The sequence below is a fragment of the Gaeumannomyces tritici genome (genome assembly GCF_000145635.1).
Source record: "Gaeumannomyces tritici R3-111a-1 unplaced genomic scaffold supercont2.4, whole genome shotgun sequence".
Taxonomy (NCBI): domain Eukaryota; kingdom Fungi; phylum Ascomycota; class Sordariomycetes; order Magnaporthales; family Magnaporthaceae; genus Gaeumannomyces; species Gaeumannomyces tritici.
Genome location: NW_008804548.1, coordinates 2,953,918 through 2,974,055, shown reverse-complemented (window position 1 = coordinate 2,974,055; position 20,138 = coordinate 2,953,918). Strand labels below are relative to the sequence as shown.

Genomic DNA, 20,138 nt, shown 5'->3' with positions numbered 1-20,138 from the left:
GAGAGGGGTGATAAATAGATTGCAAGATTCGCTGCCGCCCCGATAATAAATCATAAACGAAAAGTGAAATCATGAACCCTGTATGTGCAACCTGTTGACAAAGGGAAAGGGGGTAAGGGGCCGGGTCGGGTCGGGATTCCGGCATCTGACTATGCCGCCTCCAGGACCACCCGCGAGCTCTTCCTGTAGTTGAGGAGCTCAGAGTCCGGGGTGTGAGGCGGTTGGATGAGGGTCGGGGTCGAGGCGACGGAGTCGATCAGCCGCTCGTTCCTGCCCAGCTTCACGGGGCTGTCCGAGGCGCTGCCTTCGTGAGGGCTCGCGCTCCCGATGGAGCCGCCCCCGGCCCCCTGCCGCACGGAGCCTGGCCCCGTGTGCAGCGGCAGCAGAAGGTTGCGCTGCTGGCGCGAGACGCTGATCTGGCGCGCGATGGAGATCTCCACCGCGGCCTTGAGGGCATGGTCCGACTCTTCGATCTCAAGCGATGGCTTCGTGATGTTTGTCCGCACCGACGAAGCGACGGATGGCGATCGCTTCCGCGCGGCGCCACTGCTTCCAGTGCTCGACGACGAGGTGCTGGAAGGCGCGGCTGACATGGGCGGGGTTATCATTTGCCACTGCGGCTCGGCAAGATTGGGCCTCAGGGGCTGTACCTGCGTGATGGGTCGTGGGGACAGGTTCGCATCATCGTCCAGGCTGGTCGGGGACTCGAGGACCAGGCTCGATTGGCCCGGCTCAAAGTAAATGACCTTCGAAGTGGCGGGGAACGCCCTGCTGGGTGGCTCCGGTGCCGCCACTGCCTGGCCGCGTGGCAGGGCGTCACTCCCAAAAGTGGACTGCATTGGGGATGGTAGGTTTGCAGGAGACGTGTTCGAGCGCATCCTTGATGGCGACATGGGAGCCTGCGCTGCGAGCCTCTCGGGGCGGGACTGCGGCGGGGTCGGAAACGTGGCGAACGCTCGTGAGGGAAATATAGGCGACTCCATGATCGTCTGCGGCGATGTTGCCCTTCGTGGATGCGCGATTGGCGCCTCTTTCAACCCTTGCTCAGCCATCACTCTGTCGCTGATGGCATGCAGTTTCTCCACAGCAGCCTGCCGCCTGTTGAGGAGAGCGGAGTCGCGCCTCGCATCCAGAAGATTTCCAAACATAACGCTGTACCGCTCCATTTTGATAGAAGGGATCTCGACATCCAAAAGGAGGCCTTTCCCGGCAAATGTTGACGAGGCAGCTGGCGGAGCCCTCAGGTTCATTGGCCCAGATACGCCAATCTCCTTCTGGCGCCGGCGCCAATCCGGCTCGAACGGGGCGCCTCTTGCTGGCATTCTAGTTTGGGCGTCTGTGGGGGCTTGTTGGAACGGCTCTGTGTTCGTACGGACAATCGCGGGGGATCTATCGGGCTGCCGAGCAGAACCCTTGCCGCCAGCGGACGTGGCGCTCCTCGAGGGAGATGTTTTCGACGACATTGATTCTGCCGTCGCCGTGTACATGGATCCGGAGAAGTCGACAACAGGTGGCTCTGGGACCTTGACGGCCTTGACCTCGTCTGGTGTGGTCTTCCTGCTGAACAGGCTAAAGAGCCTGCGCCTCCCGGTCTTGGTGCGCTTCACGGTAGTAGGCTCGGGCGGTGGTTGCCGTGGAGGCTCCGACCTCATAGCAGGCTCCTGTGCCGGAGGGGCCTGTTGTGGCGTCCATGTGGTGGAAAGACCGGACGGGATGTGAGTTGGGCTCCCGATAGCCATACCGATGGGGATATCACCAGACATCTGGGAGTCAACCGTTCCCCTCCGGCCAAACCGAGGCACAGAAACAGATCCTATCGTGATCGTTGGTGATGGACGGGCAGGGCTAGAGTCCAAGGATGTTGCAGGCCCAACACGGGGCATGACTGACAGCGCCGGCCTGGTCCAGCCGGGTTGCTTTCGCGTTCCCACAAAGATATCGTCTCTAGAGATTCGCTTGTTTTCCATTGCGGTTTGGGGGGCCTTCAGAAACATGTCGTCCCTCGATATCCTCCGGTCGGCCATGCTGTCGAAGCTGGACGGCGCCTTGGGGCCGCCAGATGTGCTCGGTCGTGATGCCATGGTTGCGATGTTGGCTCTGAGAGGGGGGACAGGAAGTGGACGGGTCAGGTAGGTACAACGACCGTCAGGGAAGGAAGCGGCGGGGGTGCTCGCATTTTCAACAAGTCTCGACTCGGTCTGCCGGGGCAGGGAAGTGCCTGATTCAACAACGGGCCCAGCGGAGGTGAGGGGGGCAAGGGGGGCGACAGGGCCGTGCGTGCAAGTGTGGTGGTGCCCTACATGGATGCCCGCCCTGACTGCCCCGGGCCCCGGTTCAAGAACAGGTGCGCCTGCAGCTGCACGAGATTCTGCAGCAGCGCCAGCGCCGTTACCGCTTTTTGCGATGCTCCCACCGCGCAGGGACATGGAACGGTTGGCAACCCTGAACATGCCTGCCTGGCCGAGGGCCGCGCGGGATCCCCGAACGCGTCGCCTGTCGTCCATCGATCGACCTAGTGGAGGGTTGCAGCCGTTGCTTGGAGCTCAATGCCAAACCTACCCTCACTGTCACCCACTGCCGGTTACTTTGTGGCTGATAGGGCTCCGCATGCGCAGAGAAGCCGAAATGTGACGACGCTCGTAAGATTAGCAGGAACAGCAATCCCGTGGGGGGCTGTCTGCGTTTCGAAGACAATCAGCTGCGAGAGAAGGGGGCAGGCCAATGACGTTGCATCGACACGAGTCCCTGAAATGAGATCAATAATTCAAACTGACGGCTGAGAAAGAAGTCATCTCTCTCGTAAACGCGACAGGCCGGATTCTAGACGCCTTTCATATTGCCATGTCGGGCCGCTGAAGTGGCCACAAGGCCATCCTGGCAGTCTGCCTTGTTATTTGGCTGATACGCAGCTCTGGTCCCGTCCACAGCCCGGAGGACAACAGCAGCGAGACAGACGGCTGCTTTGCCGCCAACGTCCCGCGTCTGTCGAGCGATGAAGCCGAGGCGTGGCTTGGCAACAGTGTCTCAACGCCCGATACAGTCCTGGCAATTACACAGACTTGGGCCATGGGGGGCGGCATCGTCAAACAAACCACGCAAATGGGAATTCTTCCAGAAGCCCACATGCCGCCGGCAGTACGACAGCGCGTTAAGAAACGGACAGTCGGGGGTGCCGCGAGCGCAGCACGCCGTGTCGACCAATTCTTCCAGTGGCATTCCTTGTTTGAGGTTGAGGGGTCGGCTATTTCGAGCGGCAGATCGCCCTGGGTGTCCATTCGGCCAATAAAATATCCGTGGTAGTCAGGGTGACCCAGGGCGCCAGGGTGCCAGGGGTGGTGTGAACACTCTGCGGTGATGCGATCGATCCCCGCTTGGCCCCTAGACGACGCCGCACGGGAGACGGACAGAGACGAGGACCAAGTCAGCAGATCCACCCAGCAAGGACTTCGGACCACCAGCACTGCAACGGGGGGCGAGGCAGCATAACACACCCTCACGGGCATGGCGGATCTGAAACTTTAACGTACCGCTCCCTCCAGGCTGACTAAAGCAGGAAGAATGGATGAGACCAGACGACACATTCTGATGACGGAACTCGACTGGGTCAGCTGTTGGATCCTACGGCGGACACCGTTTGCTCTTGTTTGTTATTGCCACTCCGTCGTCTGTTCCCAGGACCGACGCCGCCAGCAAAAGGAGGATGACAAGGGGTGTGAGCGGTATTGGAAGAGGAGACTTCGGGTGCCAGCTGGGAACAAGACGGATGGAGGAACGAGTGTCGGCGACGGGTTATAGCACACAGCATCTTGGTCGTTTGGCAGGAGCATAACGCCACCGGGGTCGGCTGGGGTTGGATTCTGGTTGGATTCTGTCACTGGCGCATTCAGGTGTTCGGCGTATTCCGCGCCAGGGTCGCATCCAAATTTGGAAACAGGAGAGGGAAGTCCAAGGTGTGATTGATGCATTCGCTGTCGCGTTTGCGGGGAGGATGGAAATTGGAGGAGGCCTGTCATGGTGCAGCCAGAGTTGCTACTTCACCGTGGATCTGTGTGGATCCCGTCAAAAGCAAATGGGGGATGGCGTCTTTCGTCCTACCAGCTCTTGTGCCTGGGCAAAGAAAAACCAAAAACAAAGCCCCCGATGTCCCTTGAAGCCCTGTCAGCGATGAGCGCAGGGCTTGCTCGTCCCAGCCACACAGACTAAGATCGCAACAAGGAACAAGCCAACAAACCAACGAGCAACAACGTGCTCATGCCAACAACCCCTGAGTCATGGTTTGGTTCCCGCGTTCCCATTGATCCAAAACTGAAGCACTCGCGGAACCATCTCAATAGCCAGCGCCGATAGGACCTTTGGCGCCCAAGGCCGTCGCGATAAATCATTCGGTATAGGCGGGTCCCAACTGCCACTTCAAGGCCGCAGAATTCACCTTCCCCATCGAAAGCTCGACATCCTGGGCAGGCCAATACCGGTCCCGCCCAACCAGATGCCGAGCCCCAAAAGGAGGCTGTTTCAGCACTCTGGAACAGGCGCGCTGCCCAGAGTTTCGCGTCTCATGTTTTGCAAATACCTGTGCCGACTCCATGGATTATTGCGACCTTGTGCGGGTGTTCCAGTCCATGAATCCATTCTAGAAACGACGGAGGGTTTACATAACGACAAGAACAGGTTAGCGTAGTACCTTCTCATGCCGGTTTAATTCAGTGGGACGAACCAGTGCGCCGCGGCGAAAAGTTAAAAACAAGCAACGATCCCACCACCACGAAGTCGGGACAGGAGAGATAAAAAGACCTGTGGAAGTGCCCTGGCTTGATAGTGCCCGTGAGCATTTGCCCGGTCCGCGATAAATGCCCATCCACTCCCGGCCCGATGTGTGATGACGGACCGGTTGACAGGCTTTGTAGCATGGTGTCCTGTCCTTGAGAAGTGTACCCATACCCAGCCCGGTGACCATTCTAACCGCCCCTGTCCAGCCACCAAGCCGACACGCCGGATTCCTTGCTGAATACTATTCAACCTACGGGCGGGAAGGCTCACCAAACTTTGATGTCGGCTGGGGGACGGAGATCGCTGCTCGCCATCAATTCGCCATGTGTACCAAGGAATCGCGCTGGCTGTTAGACTGCACATGCCGAGAGTCACCCCCATGTGAGGTGTTCGCATGAATGTATCACATCTCTTGCCTGAACCACCAACGTAGATCTTGATCGAATTGGGTAAATGTCAGATCGTTCCATCGACTCGCCTGCTGCGATAGTGGGTAGGATGTTTTGCGGGGGAGCGCTCTCCCAAGTTGGACGACTGTCCCAGCGAGCTGGGTACCTACCTAGGTAGGTACTAGCTTGCCGGAATTTCTAAAGCTATCCCGGCAATAGCTTAGCCGAGCCCGACTTGTCAGACATGAAGGTCGTCAGGTTTCACGCGTGTGGTCAAGATAGAAGCTTTGCTATGAATGGGTGGCATGGCCTGTGCGTCACGTACTCCATGAGACGTCTTGATAGCAGGGTTCACTTGGTAGGTACTTTCTACCCATCCCAGCATAGTACACCATTTGAAGAAGTCAACATATCTCCCAGGACAAAGGCATATAATGCGGATAGGCCGCCTGCCTAGGCACAGAGCCATATTGCCCAAATTGAGCATCATCGAGAGGACGGGATGAGGATAGAGAATGCCTGCATGATGCAACACAGCCGTCTCAATCCGAATTTATGGGATGCTCCAATACAATGACGCATGCATCTGCTCGTCTGTCCCACGTGCTCGACGTAAATACTGTGGAATCTACTCGACCTTGAATCGTCTCTCCTATGCCAACCGCTTTTCTTTGCCTCGAGACTTTTTTTCCCGTTGCTGTTGGTCAAGTCGATGTTTTCTCTCCAACCAGATGCCGCAGGCTGACGTAACAAGCAATCGAGCCCCATGTGATTGCATAATCCCGTCATGGGTGGTGCCCCTCCTTTTATTTTTTTTCGTCGTGCTTTGGCCTGTCCGGACGGACAGAGACAACCGATGGCGGGGCTCCGCCAAGTGACTGCACGCCCCCCCGCCAGCGTAGCCGCATGGTCCTACGGACTTAACCTGACGCGGGAAGCTCCCACCTTTTTGATACCAAGCAAAAGAACTCCCGACCGAGACCTCCCGACAAGTCACAGCGCCGACCTCTTACCGACGCATCATTCGCACACCCAGCGCAGACGCGTAACCCGCACTCCCTCCCATCGTCAGGACCACGTCCCGCGCCTGTTCTTTCTTCTATCCCAAGCCCTCCCTTGTGCTTCTTTTCCCGCACTTCACAATGTCGTGGCAGGGTAAGCTCGATGCCCCCTCTCCGACCCTCGCCGGCGGCCTCACCCTTTAACCCCTCACAACCGGCATGCAGAGCTGATGAAGCTAACCATGCAACCTGCTACCCGCGATAGCCTACGTTGACAGCAGGTAAATAAACCGTCATGGCCCTCGGTCGGAGCTTGCCCCGCACGGTAGGAGTGGAAAGGGAGATGGAACCCGGACCGCTCACATATTGCTTTGTATCTAGCCTCGTCGGCACCGGCCACATCGAAAAGGCGGCCATCATCAGCGCCGCCGGCGACAGCGAGTGGGCCACCTCGGCCGGCTTCAAGGTACATCCAGGGCATCTCCGCACCCAGGAATACCCGCCACTTGGGGGGATGGATGCCGGCGACACAGCAACAGTGCCCTCGACTAACTACGGCCCGCGTGGCGGAATCAACAGCTCGAGCCTACCGAGATGAAGGCCATTGCCGACATCCTTTCGGACGCGAGCGGCGCGCGCGACCGTGCCTACTCCGAGGGCCTCTATATTGCTAAGCAGCGCTATGTCATGGCGAACGCCGACGAGAACACAATTTACGCTAGACATGTACAATGCGATCTCCCCATACCCCTGCGGAAGTCGGTATAGGCGGTAAATTTCAAGCAGCGTGCTGACAAGCCCCCGCTTTCTACCATCATCAACAGGGCCGCTCCGGAATCTGCATCGCCAAGTCACAACAGGCTATCCTCGTCGGGCTTCACAACGAGGGGCAAATCGCAGGCAACGCCTCGGCTGCCATCGGCGCCCTCGTCGACTACCTGAAGCCCCTAGGCTACTAGGTTGCACACGATCTCTCCGGATAGATAGGCGACGTTGATTCATATGGGGGTAATCAAGCCCCATTCGTTATTCATTTCTCCTCCCTGACCGCAATGGTGTGACTCCTTGTCAAGTCGATTATACGATGACGTGAAGGGGAAAGAAAGAGGGACTGGGTTTGGGCGGGTGTCGCGAGGCTTCATCCCGCTCTGCTTCCGGCCAGGATTGTTCTATATTTGAGACTTTACCCAGGAATACATATGCAAGAACACGCATCTGTTTTCCTTGTCCTTTGGCTTTGTGATTCGTTTTCTATTCGCCTCTTCATGTCTCTTGGCTTCACTGTTTCTCTCACATGCTTGTTCTCCGTGATGAAAGTGGCGGGGCGCGGATTCTGCCAGATGAATCATTCAAGGTTCAACAACTGGTCATTGTATGTTGTCCACACGCATGCCCCCGCTCTTCGCCCTGACAGCCGAGTGCAGCCTAGGATGCTACCATCGAATACTCGACAAGGACTACTCGAGACAGTACCTCTCGGCTTCACGACTGTGGTATATGAACTGGGTATCCTGTAACACTTGAACGCCTTTCCAAAAGTGTACATAACGACAAGTCTAAAGGCTTCTTCCTACTCGTAACATGTGGCGCAGGATCGCGACCCTAGAAGTGGCTCGACTCGAATAGTTCAAACGGGGACTCAGACTGGGAGCTCGGTGTTGCGCCTCCCGCCGAGCCCGATGCGGTCGACGAGGAGGCCGATGTAGGGGCCGACGACGGGGGCGTTCCTCGCGAAGCCGGCGATGGTGCCGAGGAAGTCGCCAAACAGGATCGCGATGCCGTACAGCTCGACGCAGAAGCCGATCAGGGGCCACTTCATCAGGATGAGGATGAGGCCGAGGAAGAAGGCGGCCGTGCCCTTGGCCTTTTGTTTCCTCGCGAAGAAGAGCAGCGTCTTTTGGGGCCCGATGATGATGGTGAGGCCGATGAGGAAGAGGATCTGCGAGGGGCGGCGGCGGCGGAACCGAGCGTGTGGTCAGCTCTCCGTCGTCGGGCGAGAGGAGGGGGAGGGGTTATGGGGGCTGGGAGCTTGAGTCGCGTACGTTTCCCATGGCGAGCCTGTGTGTGTTCTACGTCAGCCTCGGCTCACTTCCAAAAATGACGAGGGAGAAGGTGATTTGGACAGTCTCAGGAAGGGAAAAGAGGGGGGGTGTTGACTTGCATTGCCCGGTCAAAGAACATCATGACGCCCGCGATCAGGAAGAAGCCTCCTGCAACCCCGCCAAACACCTCCGTGGTCAGCCGACATCCTCCGCAACTTGGGAAGACCGAAAGCCGGGACACGACTATGTGCCGTACCTACCGCCGGTGCAGAAGGCTACCCCGATCTCTGCAGTTGAGACGCATGGTTAGTATGAGGAAAAGCACCTCTTCGGGGGCGGGGCCAGGGGGGAGGCGGTTGGGCTGACTTTGGGTATCCGAAAGCCACATGGACATTTTGCGGAGCGACTTGAAGGGACGGCGGGAGGGCAATGCGGTCGGTCTCGAGATAGGCCACGAGAAGGATGGTCGCTCGTGCGAACTAACTACCGGCGGCGCGCGGGTGGGCGGGTGAGGTCGGCGAGGCGTGTGGGCGCTGGGGGAGGGTTGTCGGTATATGTTGGTAGGGTTCACCGAGGCTGTCTATGGCATTAGTGGACACGAAGGACAAAAGTACTCAAGGCAAAAGCTGGCTGTCGCAAAAAAAAAAAAAAAAGGGAGTCGCAACGCAGCCAAAACGACGTCGAGGGCCCGCGTCTAGCATTGATCCATCCTTGTCGCGGTGGCAGGTCCGATGGATTGCGACCAGGGGTCCACACAAGCCATGACATGCACGCACGCCACAAGTGGCTGAGCCGCACTTAAAAACCGAAAAGCTTTTCTTTAGCTGGCAAGTCTTCACGCCATTTCTACATCAACATATTTTATGGTACTCTATCTTGTCTTGGGACTGCCCGCTGCAACAGCAGCAATCATTACTCCTCCCAAAGGACAGATGACATCCGATGTCCGGTTTATATCATCCAGACATGCCCTTAGGGGGTACAAGGTAGGTTGATCAACCTCTTTCACGAGGCTGTCTCCTTTCGCTCTATTCACTTGCCGCGGCGGCTTAGCTTTCTGAGCTATGGTAACTGGGGGCCGTCCTTCCTCGACGCCCCGGTGGTCGGTCTGATACAGGCAGAGATCAACATTCGATCGCGATTAAGCCGGAGCGTCAATTGCGTCCTGGTGTCGAGAGGCATCGGGCGCTTAGCTGAAGCTTGACTTTGTCGGTCGGACATGTAGCGCATTCGCAAATACTGCTTGTGCGCGTATGCCTGGCAGGCGCTTGACTTGATATCATTATGATGACAATCGTAAATCGGATTCCCCGGCACCTCGGTAAACGCCAGTTGCTCTTCTGTGATTCGTACATATGCCAAAATATAGAGAAGCAGAACCAAACAAGAAAAGAATATGCCCTCATTTCAGCACGGTCTGGGCTCCGCGCGCCTCCAAGAACTGCTCTGCTACGCCCTGAGGGAACGACCTGATTATGGAGAAGACTTCGCGGTTGTGGTACCTCAGCCGCGTCTTGGGGTCCGTGTACGGGGCGGGCAGGCCGGTGATGTCGCAGTAGCGCTTCAGGGGCGCCATGCTCGGCGCGCTCTCGATGTTTGTGTACGTGGGGCTGGGCGCCGACGGGCCGGCGGCGCCGGCCCCCGGGGGCTTTAGGCTTTTTTCCAGCACCAGCTTGCTGAGGCTGCGCGAGGCCTGCGCGAGGTTCGGCTGCAGGCTGCTGTTGTTGTTGCTGCCGCCGTTGGCGGCGGCGGCGGCGGCGCCCGCGGGCGTGGACATGCCGCTGGTCGAGAGGCCATCATCGTGCGCGGCGGCGGCCGAGGCTGGAGGCAGGGGCGTGGCGGCGCCGCTGTTGTTGTCCTGGGGCGTGGCGATGACCGAGGCCTCCTTGCGCAAGGCGTCGACGAGGATGGTCTTGATGTTCTTGTTGCGGCGCTGGTTCGGCCGCCAGCCCGGGTTGCGGAACGACTTGTGCATCGAGTGGTTGTCGAGCTGCTCAATCAGCTGCTGGTGCGCCGCCTGGGCCGCCTGGGCCTCGGCGCTGAGCTCTTTCGACATGGCCGGGGCGGTGTTGCGAGGGGGGGTTTTTCGTTGGGCAAGATGTCGGCGTCGACGGTTGACGACGTCGCCGAGCTCAGGGTCGAGAACTCTCAACCTATGCCTGAACTAGCGCAAAAGGTGCCTCGGCAGGGGTACCGATCGCCCTAAAGCTCCAGGATCCAGGCGCGTCACCACCAGGCCTCAGGCGCGTCCGCCTCCAATCCCAGGCGCTACCGCCTGGAGTTTCGGATCACAGAAACGTGCCCCAATATTATGTAAGCCCCCAGAAACAAGAAGCCACGCAAAGCCACAGTGGCGTGACTTACAACCTTCCGCCAATATCGCGCAACATTCCTTCAGGATGGAGCCGATTACTCCGAATGCAGCGCTTCGATTCTACTGCCGGCCGCTGCCTTACACTTTCTGTCAAGCTTGTATCAGGTGCTGCTTAGCCATGCTCTTGACTATATCACATTCAATCACAACAACCAAGAGCCGATGATCATCCCTTTGCTTCAGCCCTGGCCTTTTCGCTCGCTCCGCTGATATATTTCCCCAAAGAAGTCATTGGTGAACTCCCCGGCTTCCTCCATGTAGGCAATGGACTGATATTGTGTTTGAGCGCACTAGGATCTTTATCCGAATATGTTTTTAGGATACTTATCCGCTCAAGGCCAACGAAACTACGGGCCCTGATGCGGCATTGGCGACAAACCTGGTCAAAGAGGAATGAGAAATTCTCGAAGCCTATGCGGCGTCAACACAGCTACTCCACCGGGGAACACGCAACTTTCCATGTAAAGGATGGAAAACTGGAGGTTTCGAACGCGAGGCCTACGGTATAGGAAGTGTACATCACCTACATGAAACCTGCTTCAAGACATTGTCTACCATTACCTATCCCACGACTCTTTAGTTATAGAACACCACGAGCGAGCAAAGGAATCCGAAAAAAGTTGAAACGATAAGTTTCCAGGGCTTTAGGGGTTTCCGCCTTCACGGGGTTGCTTTAAGGGGTTTTCAATATCAGGCCATATAGGTCTACTGGAAGGACCACCGAGATACATGAAAAGCCACCGGGATTAATGAAAGCCTTTAGATCCTTACCAGTGCCACGGGGAGTGTCCGGCGATGGCAAGAACTCACACTTATTTTAAGTAATGGTTTCGCACACGAGGGGGGTGATGCAGCTGCTGCCCACCATCGCGGCAATAGCAAGCCGCAGGGATCGGTTCGAAGCCCAAAGCTGGCGCTAGGAGGGTAAAGCACACTAAAATTAAGGTCGTGTTTTCTTCTGGGGAGCAGTTCTTGTTCTGCCCCTCGGTACTATCAGGTGATGACCAGAAACTCGGCGGTGATAGAGAGATTCTTTAAAGTTTGTGCATTTGGAGCACTACCTGCGACCACAGTCTTTGTTAGTAGGAGCAGATTCCAGACAATATATCCCATTGCACCCCCCTCGGCTTCTCTGCCCAGCCAGGGTAGGACGCCTGCCCGGCGACAGGCAGGCGACAAAACAGCAAGCGACCCCTACTCTCAGCCGTGCTGTTAAGTAGCGGTGTAGGTTAGGGAACTAGATTGCACATTCGTGCACCCCGATTTGACAAACGGGTTCCATCTCTAGCCACCTTGCTGCCGTTCCTTCCCGCAACAGTAGCAAAGGAAACTCATGGATCAACCCTAGAGTAGTGTCTGCAGCCGGATAAAAATCGAGCATGGGCGTGGCAGCCCCTGAGGACGCCGACTTGAGCAAAAGATCGAAGCAGCAGACTGTTGTAAGTAATCTTTTGTTTTGTGGGAAAATGTGACAGCAAAATCAGTAGAGCGAAATCCTAGAAGGAGAAACATAAGGGAGCAGGTGTACATGTGAAAATAAAGGGGAGCACGGGAGTTCTGGTGCGTGTTCCAGCTCCCACCAGCTGCCCGGGACCGTCGTCAACTGCAACCGCTTTTGCAGAATCCCTGTTGCTCAAAAGAACGGGATCATCGGTGCCCAGCTCAGGAGGTTAAACCAACCAGGCCAACTATGCGTGCCCCATCTTATGGCGCGGCTATCACGTTTGCACCAGGGTCTCAGGAAACATCACTCCCATATATCTATCTCCAACAGCTCCCCTGGCCTCCCCGGGGTCGTCTCGAACTGCGACGAAAATTAGTTCAAGATTGCTGCGAACGGCGGCTGCAATACTTCCGCCAACAGGAGAGTTATCGCCACGACCCAGTTGCCCAGAGGGGCGGGAGGGTCACTTCTCGGGTGGGCCGCTGAGTGGTATTGGCCAACGTCGCAAGGGTCATCTGTAGAACCCCCCGCCATGGTGGCCCTTTTGGGAGCACGGTCATTCACCGACAATGCAGAACGGCTTGGTAGCCTGAAGGCTGGAGGGGACTACACCAGAAAAAAAGAGGCTCAAAGTGAAGCGATTGGTTCTCTTGTTCCCAGAGGAGATGTCTTGCTCTGCTTAGCACGAAGAGTTCCAGGCCAGCATCTTCTTTTTGTACATCGGATGGAAACACACTGCTCGCTTCGGTGGTGGCTTGAGGGGATTCTGACTCCAGGTTCCATCTAGAAACCTCGAAGCAACATCAGCCTCGACCGGACGGGAGGTTCTGGCCGTAAAATAAGGATTACATGGCCATGCCGTTTCGCGAAACGAGGGTTGGTATCCGTCCGCCCTGGGTCGTACCAAGTGTGGAAATCACAGCCAATGTTGCATCGCATCCCATTGAGGACCGCCGGGCCTAGCCCCTCCCGAAGAGGAAAGGTATCGCAGACTTTATCCTGAAAAAAAAATCGATTGGCTAAGCCTACTGGCGCGGATTTTCGACGAGGAACCTAACGGCCCTCAAAGGGATATAGTTAAACAGGCTATGAGAAACATAGGCTTCTTTGTTATAATCCTTTTCTCATTTATTTCTCTCATGCTTCTTCATCAATTTATTTTTATTTTTGCTTCGTCCCGCGGGCGCCAGCACTTATTTATCGCCCGGTAAAGAATTTCCCCCGTGTAACGCTCTCTCAGGAGCGGGCCGTTGCGAAAGCACGGCCGGGCTGTTGGTTCCAAGCCAAAGCGTCAGCTAAAGCTTGGCGGGGAGTGGGGAAGGACAGGGTCCATCCAGTTGGGTCCTGCATTGAGCCCCATAGCTTAAACCGCACGCCAGCGTTTAAACAAGCACCACCAGCTTCAATGTGACAGCTTGAGGAAAATCTCGGATGAAAATGCCGAACATCCCTACCGCCTAGGTAGGGAGTGACTGTGGACAGGGGCCAATTTGCCAAGGTCTAGACGGTGCCGCGTTGCCGGCTCTTTCCATTAACCGTTATCGTTCATGAGATTCACTCCGCGGCTTGAGGGAGCCTTCATGTTGCGTTGTTCACACGTCTCTTCCCGCGACAGCGCCATTGGCATCGTCGCCACCAACCACCACTATCACCACCACCGTCACGACCAGCAACTCCGCCATCATGTGTTGGAGTCGAGCCAAGACTAGAGGGTCACGTGCGTAAGCACGTATTCCCACCCGTGGTCCCTGCCATTTCAAGGCCAAAGGCCACCGGCCCTCAGCCGTCAAACCTAGCTACCTACACAACAATCAACGCATCAAGTCTCCCTCCACAGGGTAACCGTTCAATATCATGCCCCTGGCCTCCCACGCTGTCTGGCCCCTTCTGGGCACGGCAGCCTACTTGGCCGCCATGGCCAAGGCCGCCGGTGTTCTCGATGTTGGCCTCGTCTTCCCCCGCGCCAACGAAATATACGAGCCCTCCGACTAGTTTCCTTTTATCTGGGCATCCCAAAACGACAATCTTGCCAAGTATCTCGAGCCCTCCCCCGAATACAGGCTTTTCCAACCCAACGGCACCAAACCCGACAAATACAACAGCACCCTTCTTGACATTACCTCCGGCGGCTTTCGGCACTGGCCAGCCGACTTTGGGGAAAACAGGAGCGATCTTCAGTTTTTCTGGACGTACAAGAAACTCGACTTTGAAAGGCCTGTCCACCTGGCCTGGTCTGGGCGCTGGGTTGAGTGCGGGAAAATATTCCCGGGAACCCCAGATGCCTTTACAGGATATTCCGTCAACGGTTCCTCTAATTTCGTGGTGAGATTTGAGCTGAAGAAGGGCGGCAAAAAGGCCGACCTCGTCGCCGCGACTACGAATCACCAGGAATGCCCCGACCAGGGGTTCACAATCAGCGTGACGGGCGAGACCAACAAAGTCACCAAGGACTACAGGGGTTTATCACTTGCGAATGCTACTTGTGCAGTGGTAGACCCTCCTCCTTCCCCGACGCCGACTGCGAACCCTTGCCATGCCAAGGTCGATAAGAGCGCGGCCGAGAGTATTGAGGCAGTGATACTCGAGCATCGATGCAGCATCGGCAAAGTGTTGGGGGACAAGCCAACCAACTGCCCCAAAAAGGGTCACGCCTCTCGGCAGCTTGCTGTCGCAGGCATCGCAACGCTTGTGGCAGTAACTCTTGGTACCACCGGCTTTCTTCTCGCCTGATCCGATGATTTTGGCAGCTCCCTAGTGCATTGCCCATTCCTCGTGTTTGTTGGGTTGTGTAGTTAGCTTTCGGGATTTTAATCCAAAAAATACTCGATGAGCCGGCTACCTACCTCGTCAGCCAGACACTGTTGGAAGCGGTCAGCGTGCGCGTGCAAGACTGAAGGAGGGAGGCCAGATGGGGAGCACGCGAGTGCGACTCGGCTGCGCCCACCGATCACGGGATCGGTGGAATATACCTAGACATCGCGTGCTGCACCCCTGTCAGATAGATCTCTTCCCTCTTTTTTTTCGCTGCCATCTGCTCGTGGGCGAATCCGACAAGTGCGACGGCCCCTTCGAGTGCCCAAAGTCCGCTGACGGGCCAGGCTCTGGGCCAGCGGCGATGCTTATCTGGCAGTCCATCATGCATATGCACAACACATACCATTCCTATCACAGGGGTCTTGGCGCGATGATTGGAAGCTCACAGACGGTCCTCAGAAGCATAGAGAATGTCTTCGCGCCGATCCCCGAGTCCAAGACCAGCCAGTGGGAGAAAGTCATGATCGATATAATCACCGTGGGCGCCCTGGGAAGTGCCGCGCCTTTCTTCAACAGAGCCCTCAAATCACTCCCAGCCTTTTCCAAGAGCACCACGTTCGACGACACAAAAGACAATGCTTTGATGCTTATCGGACAGGGCACTACCCTCGCGAAGGATCTGTTGGTGTCTGGCGAGGGAAGAAACGAGTGAGCGCGGAAAAAACAGACGAGCTTCTCCCTCCACGCAGAGAAGCTTGTGCGGGCCTGGCAGAACAGCACAAGCTTGGCCCTGCTACAACTCATGGATGGCGAAAGTCGCAGCCTCGACTTACTCACGAGTTTCACCCCAGGCCAATGGGTATGTCCAGAGGGGGAAAACCCTTGCGAGAGACCAACGCCGCCCTTTGAACATGAGCTTAAATCGGCCCCATATAAACACATGAGGGCCCCAGTTTGCGGCTCCAGTGTTGTGGGGCCCGGTTGTCGTCCGTTCCCAAGCTGTCACTGCTGGGTCCCCGCGTCGCGTTCTGATGGTAGGTCGTGCTTCAAAACCAACAGCAACAATCCCTGTTTCGGCCTTTCCCTTCCTTGAGAACACAAAGTGAGGACTTGTTGATCACCACACCTCGATAATGGTTAGTAGGGCAACCCACGTGGCAAATTGCAAAATATGATGACTGCTTTGTTCTAACCAGCGTACAGGAGAGCCCCCACGAACACCAGCAGAACCTGCTGCTGTCCCGCATAATTACCAATGTGGTAAGGAACATGGTCTGGACTGGAGAGCTAGCGGTGTCTAGGACATAACGTTGAATTCTCTCTAGGAGAAACTGAACGAGGCCATCGTTGTGATGAACAAATCTCTGCAGGTATGGTAATATTACAATCAGGGTACCCGAGCACTTCTTGGTAGGGAAATTCAAGGGCTAAACAAACCCTTCCGCCCGCGTTCGACAGGAAATCAACATCCAGAACATGAACGTCGAGCTCGTTGCTCAAATGTTCAAGAACTACCGATCCAACGTCTTGTTCCATCTTGAGGGTGCGTACCTATTGACCTGCTCCTTTCTGTATTCGCCGTAGCCGTGCCGTGGCTGATGCTCTCTATCGCCTTGCTCTCAATAGCAACCGACAACCTCAAGGATCCGGCATAGACTGGTCGACTACAGATTGTCCAGGAGCTCATCTTTATTTCTGGGGTAATTGGGCACATGGTTTGATTTTATTGATGTTTGTTGTGCAAGGTGGTGAAGCAGATAAATGTCCCGCAGCCGCACGCAATTGACATGCATGTTCTGAATGGGGTGGGTCTCTACACAGTAAAGCTCCAGCTCCCTGCCGTTTTCGCCCCATTGTCGATTGATGACCACCGTCGGCGACCCAACGTTGGTTCCCACGGGAATTGGAATTTACAAACCTTGCAATCCGACCCAATCCTCGACAATCCCAGAGCCTTCTCACTCAACAATGACCCAGCAAATTCCCCGGTGACATCGACCGCCCCTCCCCTCCCGACCACGCAGGCGACCGACCCTACCCTCCCTCCGTTCCGAAGCCCGAGACCAGGATGGCGCCCATGGTCCTCGACGGGCCCGACCTCGCCATGGCCGATGCGCCGCTGCGGGAGGCCTGGCGGCGCCTCCCCGAGCCGACCATCCACACAGTCCGCGAGGCAAGGTTCGAAAAGTACGAGCCGCCCCAGCCCGACGGCCTCGAGCGCGCCAACGCCATGGCCGCCGCGGCCGACGCGCCGCGGCCGGCCATCGTCATAGACTGCGGGTCCTCGGCCGTCAGGGCCGGCTGGTCCTTCGACAGGGACCCGCGCTTCGTGCTGCCGCCGATAATGGCAAAGTACCGCGACCGCAAGCTCGGCAAGACCTTCAGCTTCGCCGGCTGGGACTGCTACTCGGACACGACGGCAAAGGGCCACATCAGGAACGCGTACGAGGCCGGCACCGGCATCATCAGCAACTGGGATGTCATGGAGCATGTCCTCGATTACATTTTTATCAAACTGGGGCTCAACGATACGGGCGACTCGATAGACAGGCCCATCGTAATGACGGAAACCGTTGCGAATTTTCCATATTCACGTAAATGTACGACCATGTAGAGAAGGAAGGCGCATGCTCCCTGGGCCAAGACGGCGTACCTTTACTGACCAACGCCCGCACAGCCATGACCGAGATCCTCTTCGAGTGCTACGGCGCACCATCGGTAGCCTACGGCATCGACTCTCTCTTCTCCTATAGACACAACAAAGGCAACACGGGCCTGGTCGTCTCGTCCTCGTACAGCGCCACCCACCTCATCCCGGTATACAACCAGCGCGCATTGCTGTCCCAGGCCACACGCCTGAACTGGGGCGGCTGGCACGCGTCCGAGTACCTGCTCAAGCTCATCAGGCTCAAGTACCGGGACTTTCTGGGCAACGTCAAGCTCAACTCGTCCCAGACCGAACACATGCTCCGCGACTTCTGCTACGTCTCCACCGACTACGATCAGGAGCTGAGCGCGTGCCTCGAGTGGACAGGCCTCGAGGACCGCGAGCGCATCATCCAGTATCCCTTCACCGAGGAGGTTGTGGTCCAGAAGTCGGAGGAGGAGCTGGCCCGCATCGCCGAGCGCAAAAAGGAGAGCGGAAGGAGGCTACAGGAGCAGGCGGCCAAGATGCGGCTTGAGCGCCTCGTCAAGAAGGAGCAGGAGCTCGAGTACTACCGCAAGGCGCAGGCGAGCTTGGTGGACCAGAACAAGAAGGAGACGAAGCGCATACTCGACGACGCCGAGGTTAAGGACGAGGCTCATCTCGACAAGACGATCCGGGAGCTAGAGAAGACGATCCGCAAAGCGCGGACCAAGGACCTCGGCGGCGAGGCCGAGGAGGAGGCGGTCGAGGAGCCCGACTTCTCGCTCCTCGACGTGCCCGACGACCAGCTGGACGAGGCGGGGATCAAGGCCAAGCGGCAGCAGAAGCTCATGAAGTCCAACCACGAGGCGCGGGCGCGCGCAAAGGCCGAGAAGGAGGCCGAGAAGGCGCGCGTGGCCGAGGAGGCGCGGCTGGACGAGGAGCGGCGCACCAACGACCTCGAGAGCTGGCTCGCCGAGAAGCGGCGGGCGCACCAGGAGGTGCTGGCCAAGATCAAGGAGCGTGAGCACCTGACCAAGGACATGGGCAACCGCAAGACGCTAGCCTCGGTCATGCGCATGAAGAGCATCGCGAACCTGGCCTCGGACGCGCCCGCGGGTGGCGGGGCTGGCGGCTCGTCGCGCAAGCGGCGGCGCGGCGGCGACGACGACGACTTTGGCGCCGACGACAACGACTGGGGCGTCTACCGCCACATCGCCGTCAACAAGGACGAGGGGGGGAGCGACGACGAGGATGGCGAGGAGAACGTGGACGCGCAGCTCGCCGCGCTCGAGCAGGAGCTGCTGCTGCACGACCCGGCCTTTACGTACGAGCACACGCGCGAGGCCCAGAACGACTGGAGCAAGCGCCTCGAGCACGCCTTCTCGCGCGGGCCCAGGCCCTTTGACCCCGAGTCGCCCGCCGAGCGCCACCAGGTCCACCTCAACGTCGAGCGCATCCGCGTCCCCGAGGTCCTGTTCCAGCCCGCCGCCATCGCGGGGCTCGACCAGGCCGGCCTCGTCGAGATCGCCGGCGACATCCTGACCCAGCGCCTGTCTGGCCTGCTGTCCTCGCCGTCGCCGTCGTCGTCATCGTCAGACGCCTTTTTGCGCGACGTCTTCCTGACCGGCGGCCTCACCCTGCTCCGCAACCTCGACGTCCGCCTCGCCGACGGCCTCCGCGCCCTCCTGCCCGCCGGCGCCCCGCTCGCCACCCGTCGCGCCGCCGACCCGCTGCTCGACGCCTGGCGCGGCGCCGCCGGCTGGGCCGGGTCCGACGCCTGGAAGGCCGCCTGCGTCACGAGGGAGGAGTACCAGGAGCGCGGCGCCGAGTACATCAAGGTCGGTCTTTGGCAACTAACCCCCTCTCCACTTACTTCACCAACCAACCAACCTCTTGCTAACATCTTCCAACTTCTTCTGCTTTAGGAACACGGCATGGGTAACGCGTTTGTGTAGACTTGTCAGACAAGGCTGGAAGCACTAGCAAGGAAGCTTAAGAATACCGGCCCACATGTTTCCCCATCTCCAACAGTCTTGTTTTCTAGCTGTTCTTTTTCTTCGTGGACTTTTTTTCTTTTCTATAGACCCAAATGATGAATTATGGGAAGGAGCCCCCTTGTTTGTATACCATTTGTAAACGCGTGGTGGGATGGGAAATTATGACTTTTTTTTTCTTTATTTAAGGTCGCGGTTCATAAACACATCTGGAGCCGCTGTTTGACATGCTGTGACCCCCGTTGCTCATGGGCAACGAAGGCGTAATATCATGTCTGCGCTTGTAAATGCTAGCGAATGATGTGTAAAGTATGTACCATGTGCAAGCCAGTCCCAATGTCATACCCGGTTACCTACACAGCCCGGAGTCCTCCTACCTGCTAGATGTCCCGAAACTGGCCATTTTTCCCTAGGTGGTCAGCAACATGAGAAAGAGTCGTCTTGACGGAGAATAACACCAACGACCCATCAACTGACGCTCCAAACCGCTGGTAGACAGCAAAAACGAAACCAAAAAGAAATTAACCGATAAGAATAACAAGTGAAAAAAATAATGGGTTAAAACAACCAAGTGTGCGTATATCTGCCCCTGAAAGGCATTGCTGAGAATCGAAGCGAACTAGATCGCAGATGTGAATAGGTAGCTACATTGTATAACCAGGACTCCTTTAGACCGACCGACCGACCGACCTCGGTGCTTCTCTTGTTCGAGTTGGTGATATCGAGAAAAACCGAAACTCCGTC

General features: G+C 57.2%; 9 protein-coding genes across 9 annotated transcripts; 5 read left to right on the top strand and 4 right to left on the bottom strand.

Moving 5' to 3' along the window:
• Window positions 1-149: 149 nt before the first annotated feature.
• Window positions 150-2,504, bottom strand: GGTG_08396 (hypothetical protein; the record flags this gene model as incomplete). The annotated part of the gene is made up of 1 exon (XM_009226236.1): window positions 150-2,504. One exon carries the CDS (start codon window positions 2,502-2,504, stop codon window positions 150-152), a length of 2,355 nt encoding a protein of 784 aa, XP_009224500.1.
• Window positions 2,505-2,831: 327 nt separating this feature from the next.
• Window positions 2,832-3,503, bottom strand: GGTG_08395 (hypothetical protein; the record flags this gene model as incomplete). Its single annotated transcript, XM_009226235.1, has 1 exon — window positions 2,832-3,503. One exon carries the CDS (start codon window positions 3,501-3,503, stop codon window positions 2,832-2,834), a length of 672 nt encoding a protein of 223 aa, XP_009224499.1.
• Window positions 3,504-6,000: 2,497 nt separating this feature from the next.
• Window positions 6,001-7,404, top strand: GGTG_08394 (profilin). Its single transcript, XM_009226234.1, has 5 exons — window positions 6,001-6,311; window positions 6,423-6,438; window positions 6,539-6,623; window positions 6,737-6,883; window positions 6,982-7,404. The coding sequence occupies exons 1-5, from the start codon at window positions 6,299-6,301 to the stop codon at window positions 7,114-7,116; spliced, it is 396 nt and encodes a 131-aa protein (XP_009224498.1). The 5' UTR covers window positions 6,001-6,298; the 3' UTR covers window positions 7,117-7,404.
• On the bottom strand, window positions 7,257-8,913 carry GGTG_08393 (Got1 family protein). The gene is made up of 5 exons (XM_009226233.1): window positions 8,566-8,913; window positions 8,460-8,486; window positions 8,319-8,367; window positions 8,200-8,215; window positions 7,257-8,096 (listed from the first exon to the last, which is right to left on the bottom strand). The coding sequence occupies exons 1-5, from the start codon at window positions 8,591-8,593 to the stop codon at window positions 7,797-7,799; spliced, it is 420 nt and encodes a 139-aa protein (XP_009224497.1). The 5' UTR covers window positions 8,594-8,913; the 3' UTR covers window positions 7,257-7,796.
• A 92-nt stretch (window positions 8,914-9,005) lies between these two features.
• Window positions 9,006-10,453, bottom strand: GGTG_08392 (hypothetical protein). The gene has a single exon (XM_009226232.1). The coding sequence runs from the start codon at window positions 10,253-10,255 to the stop codon at window positions 9,602-9,604; it is 654 nt and encodes a 217-aa protein (XP_009224496.1). The 5' UTR covers window positions 10,256-10,453; the 3' UTR covers window positions 9,006-9,601.
• A 3,418-nt stretch (window positions 10,454-13,871) lies between these two features.
• On the top strand, window positions 13,872-14,747 carry GGTG_08391 (hypothetical protein; the record flags this gene model as incomplete). Its single annotated transcript, XM_009226231.1, has 2 exons — window positions 13,872-13,958; window positions 14,010-14,747. The coding sequence occupies 2 exons, from the start codon at window positions 13,872-13,874 to the stop codon at window positions 14,745-14,747; spliced, it is 825 nt and encodes a 274-aa protein (XP_009224495.1).
• Window positions 14,748-15,132: 385 nt separating this feature from the next.
• GGTG_08390 (hypothetical protein) lies at window positions 15,133-15,483 on the top strand (the record flags this gene model as incomplete). The annotated part of the gene is made up of 2 exons (XM_009226230.1): window positions 15,133-15,146; window positions 15,189-15,483. 2 exons carry the CDS (start codon window positions 15,133-15,135, stop codon window positions 15,481-15,483), a joined length of 309 nt encoding a protein of 102 aa, XP_009224494.1.
• Window positions 15,484-15,811: 328 nt separating this feature from the next.
• On the top strand, window positions 15,812-16,623 carry GGTG_08389 (hypothetical protein). The gene is made up of 5 exons (XM_009226229.1): window positions 15,812-15,907; window positions 15,975-16,031; window positions 16,097-16,141; window positions 16,230-16,314; window positions 16,398-16,623. Exons 1-5 carry the CDS (start codon window positions 15,905-15,907, stop codon window positions 16,424-16,426), a joined length of 219 nt encoding a protein of 72 aa, XP_009224493.1. The 5' UTR covers window positions 15,812-15,904; the 3' UTR covers window positions 16,427-16,623.
• Window positions 16,562-19,647, top strand: GGTG_08388 (hypothetical protein). Its single transcript, XM_009226228.1, has 3 exons — window positions 16,562-17,371; window positions 17,449-19,238; window positions 19,326-19,647. Exons 1-3 carry the CDS (start codon window positions 16,840-16,842, stop codon window positions 19,353-19,355), a joined length of 2,352 nt encoding a protein of 783 aa, XP_009224492.1. The 5' UTR covers window positions 16,562-16,839; the 3' UTR covers window positions 19,356-19,647.
• Window positions 19,648-20,138: the final 491 nt, after the last annotated feature.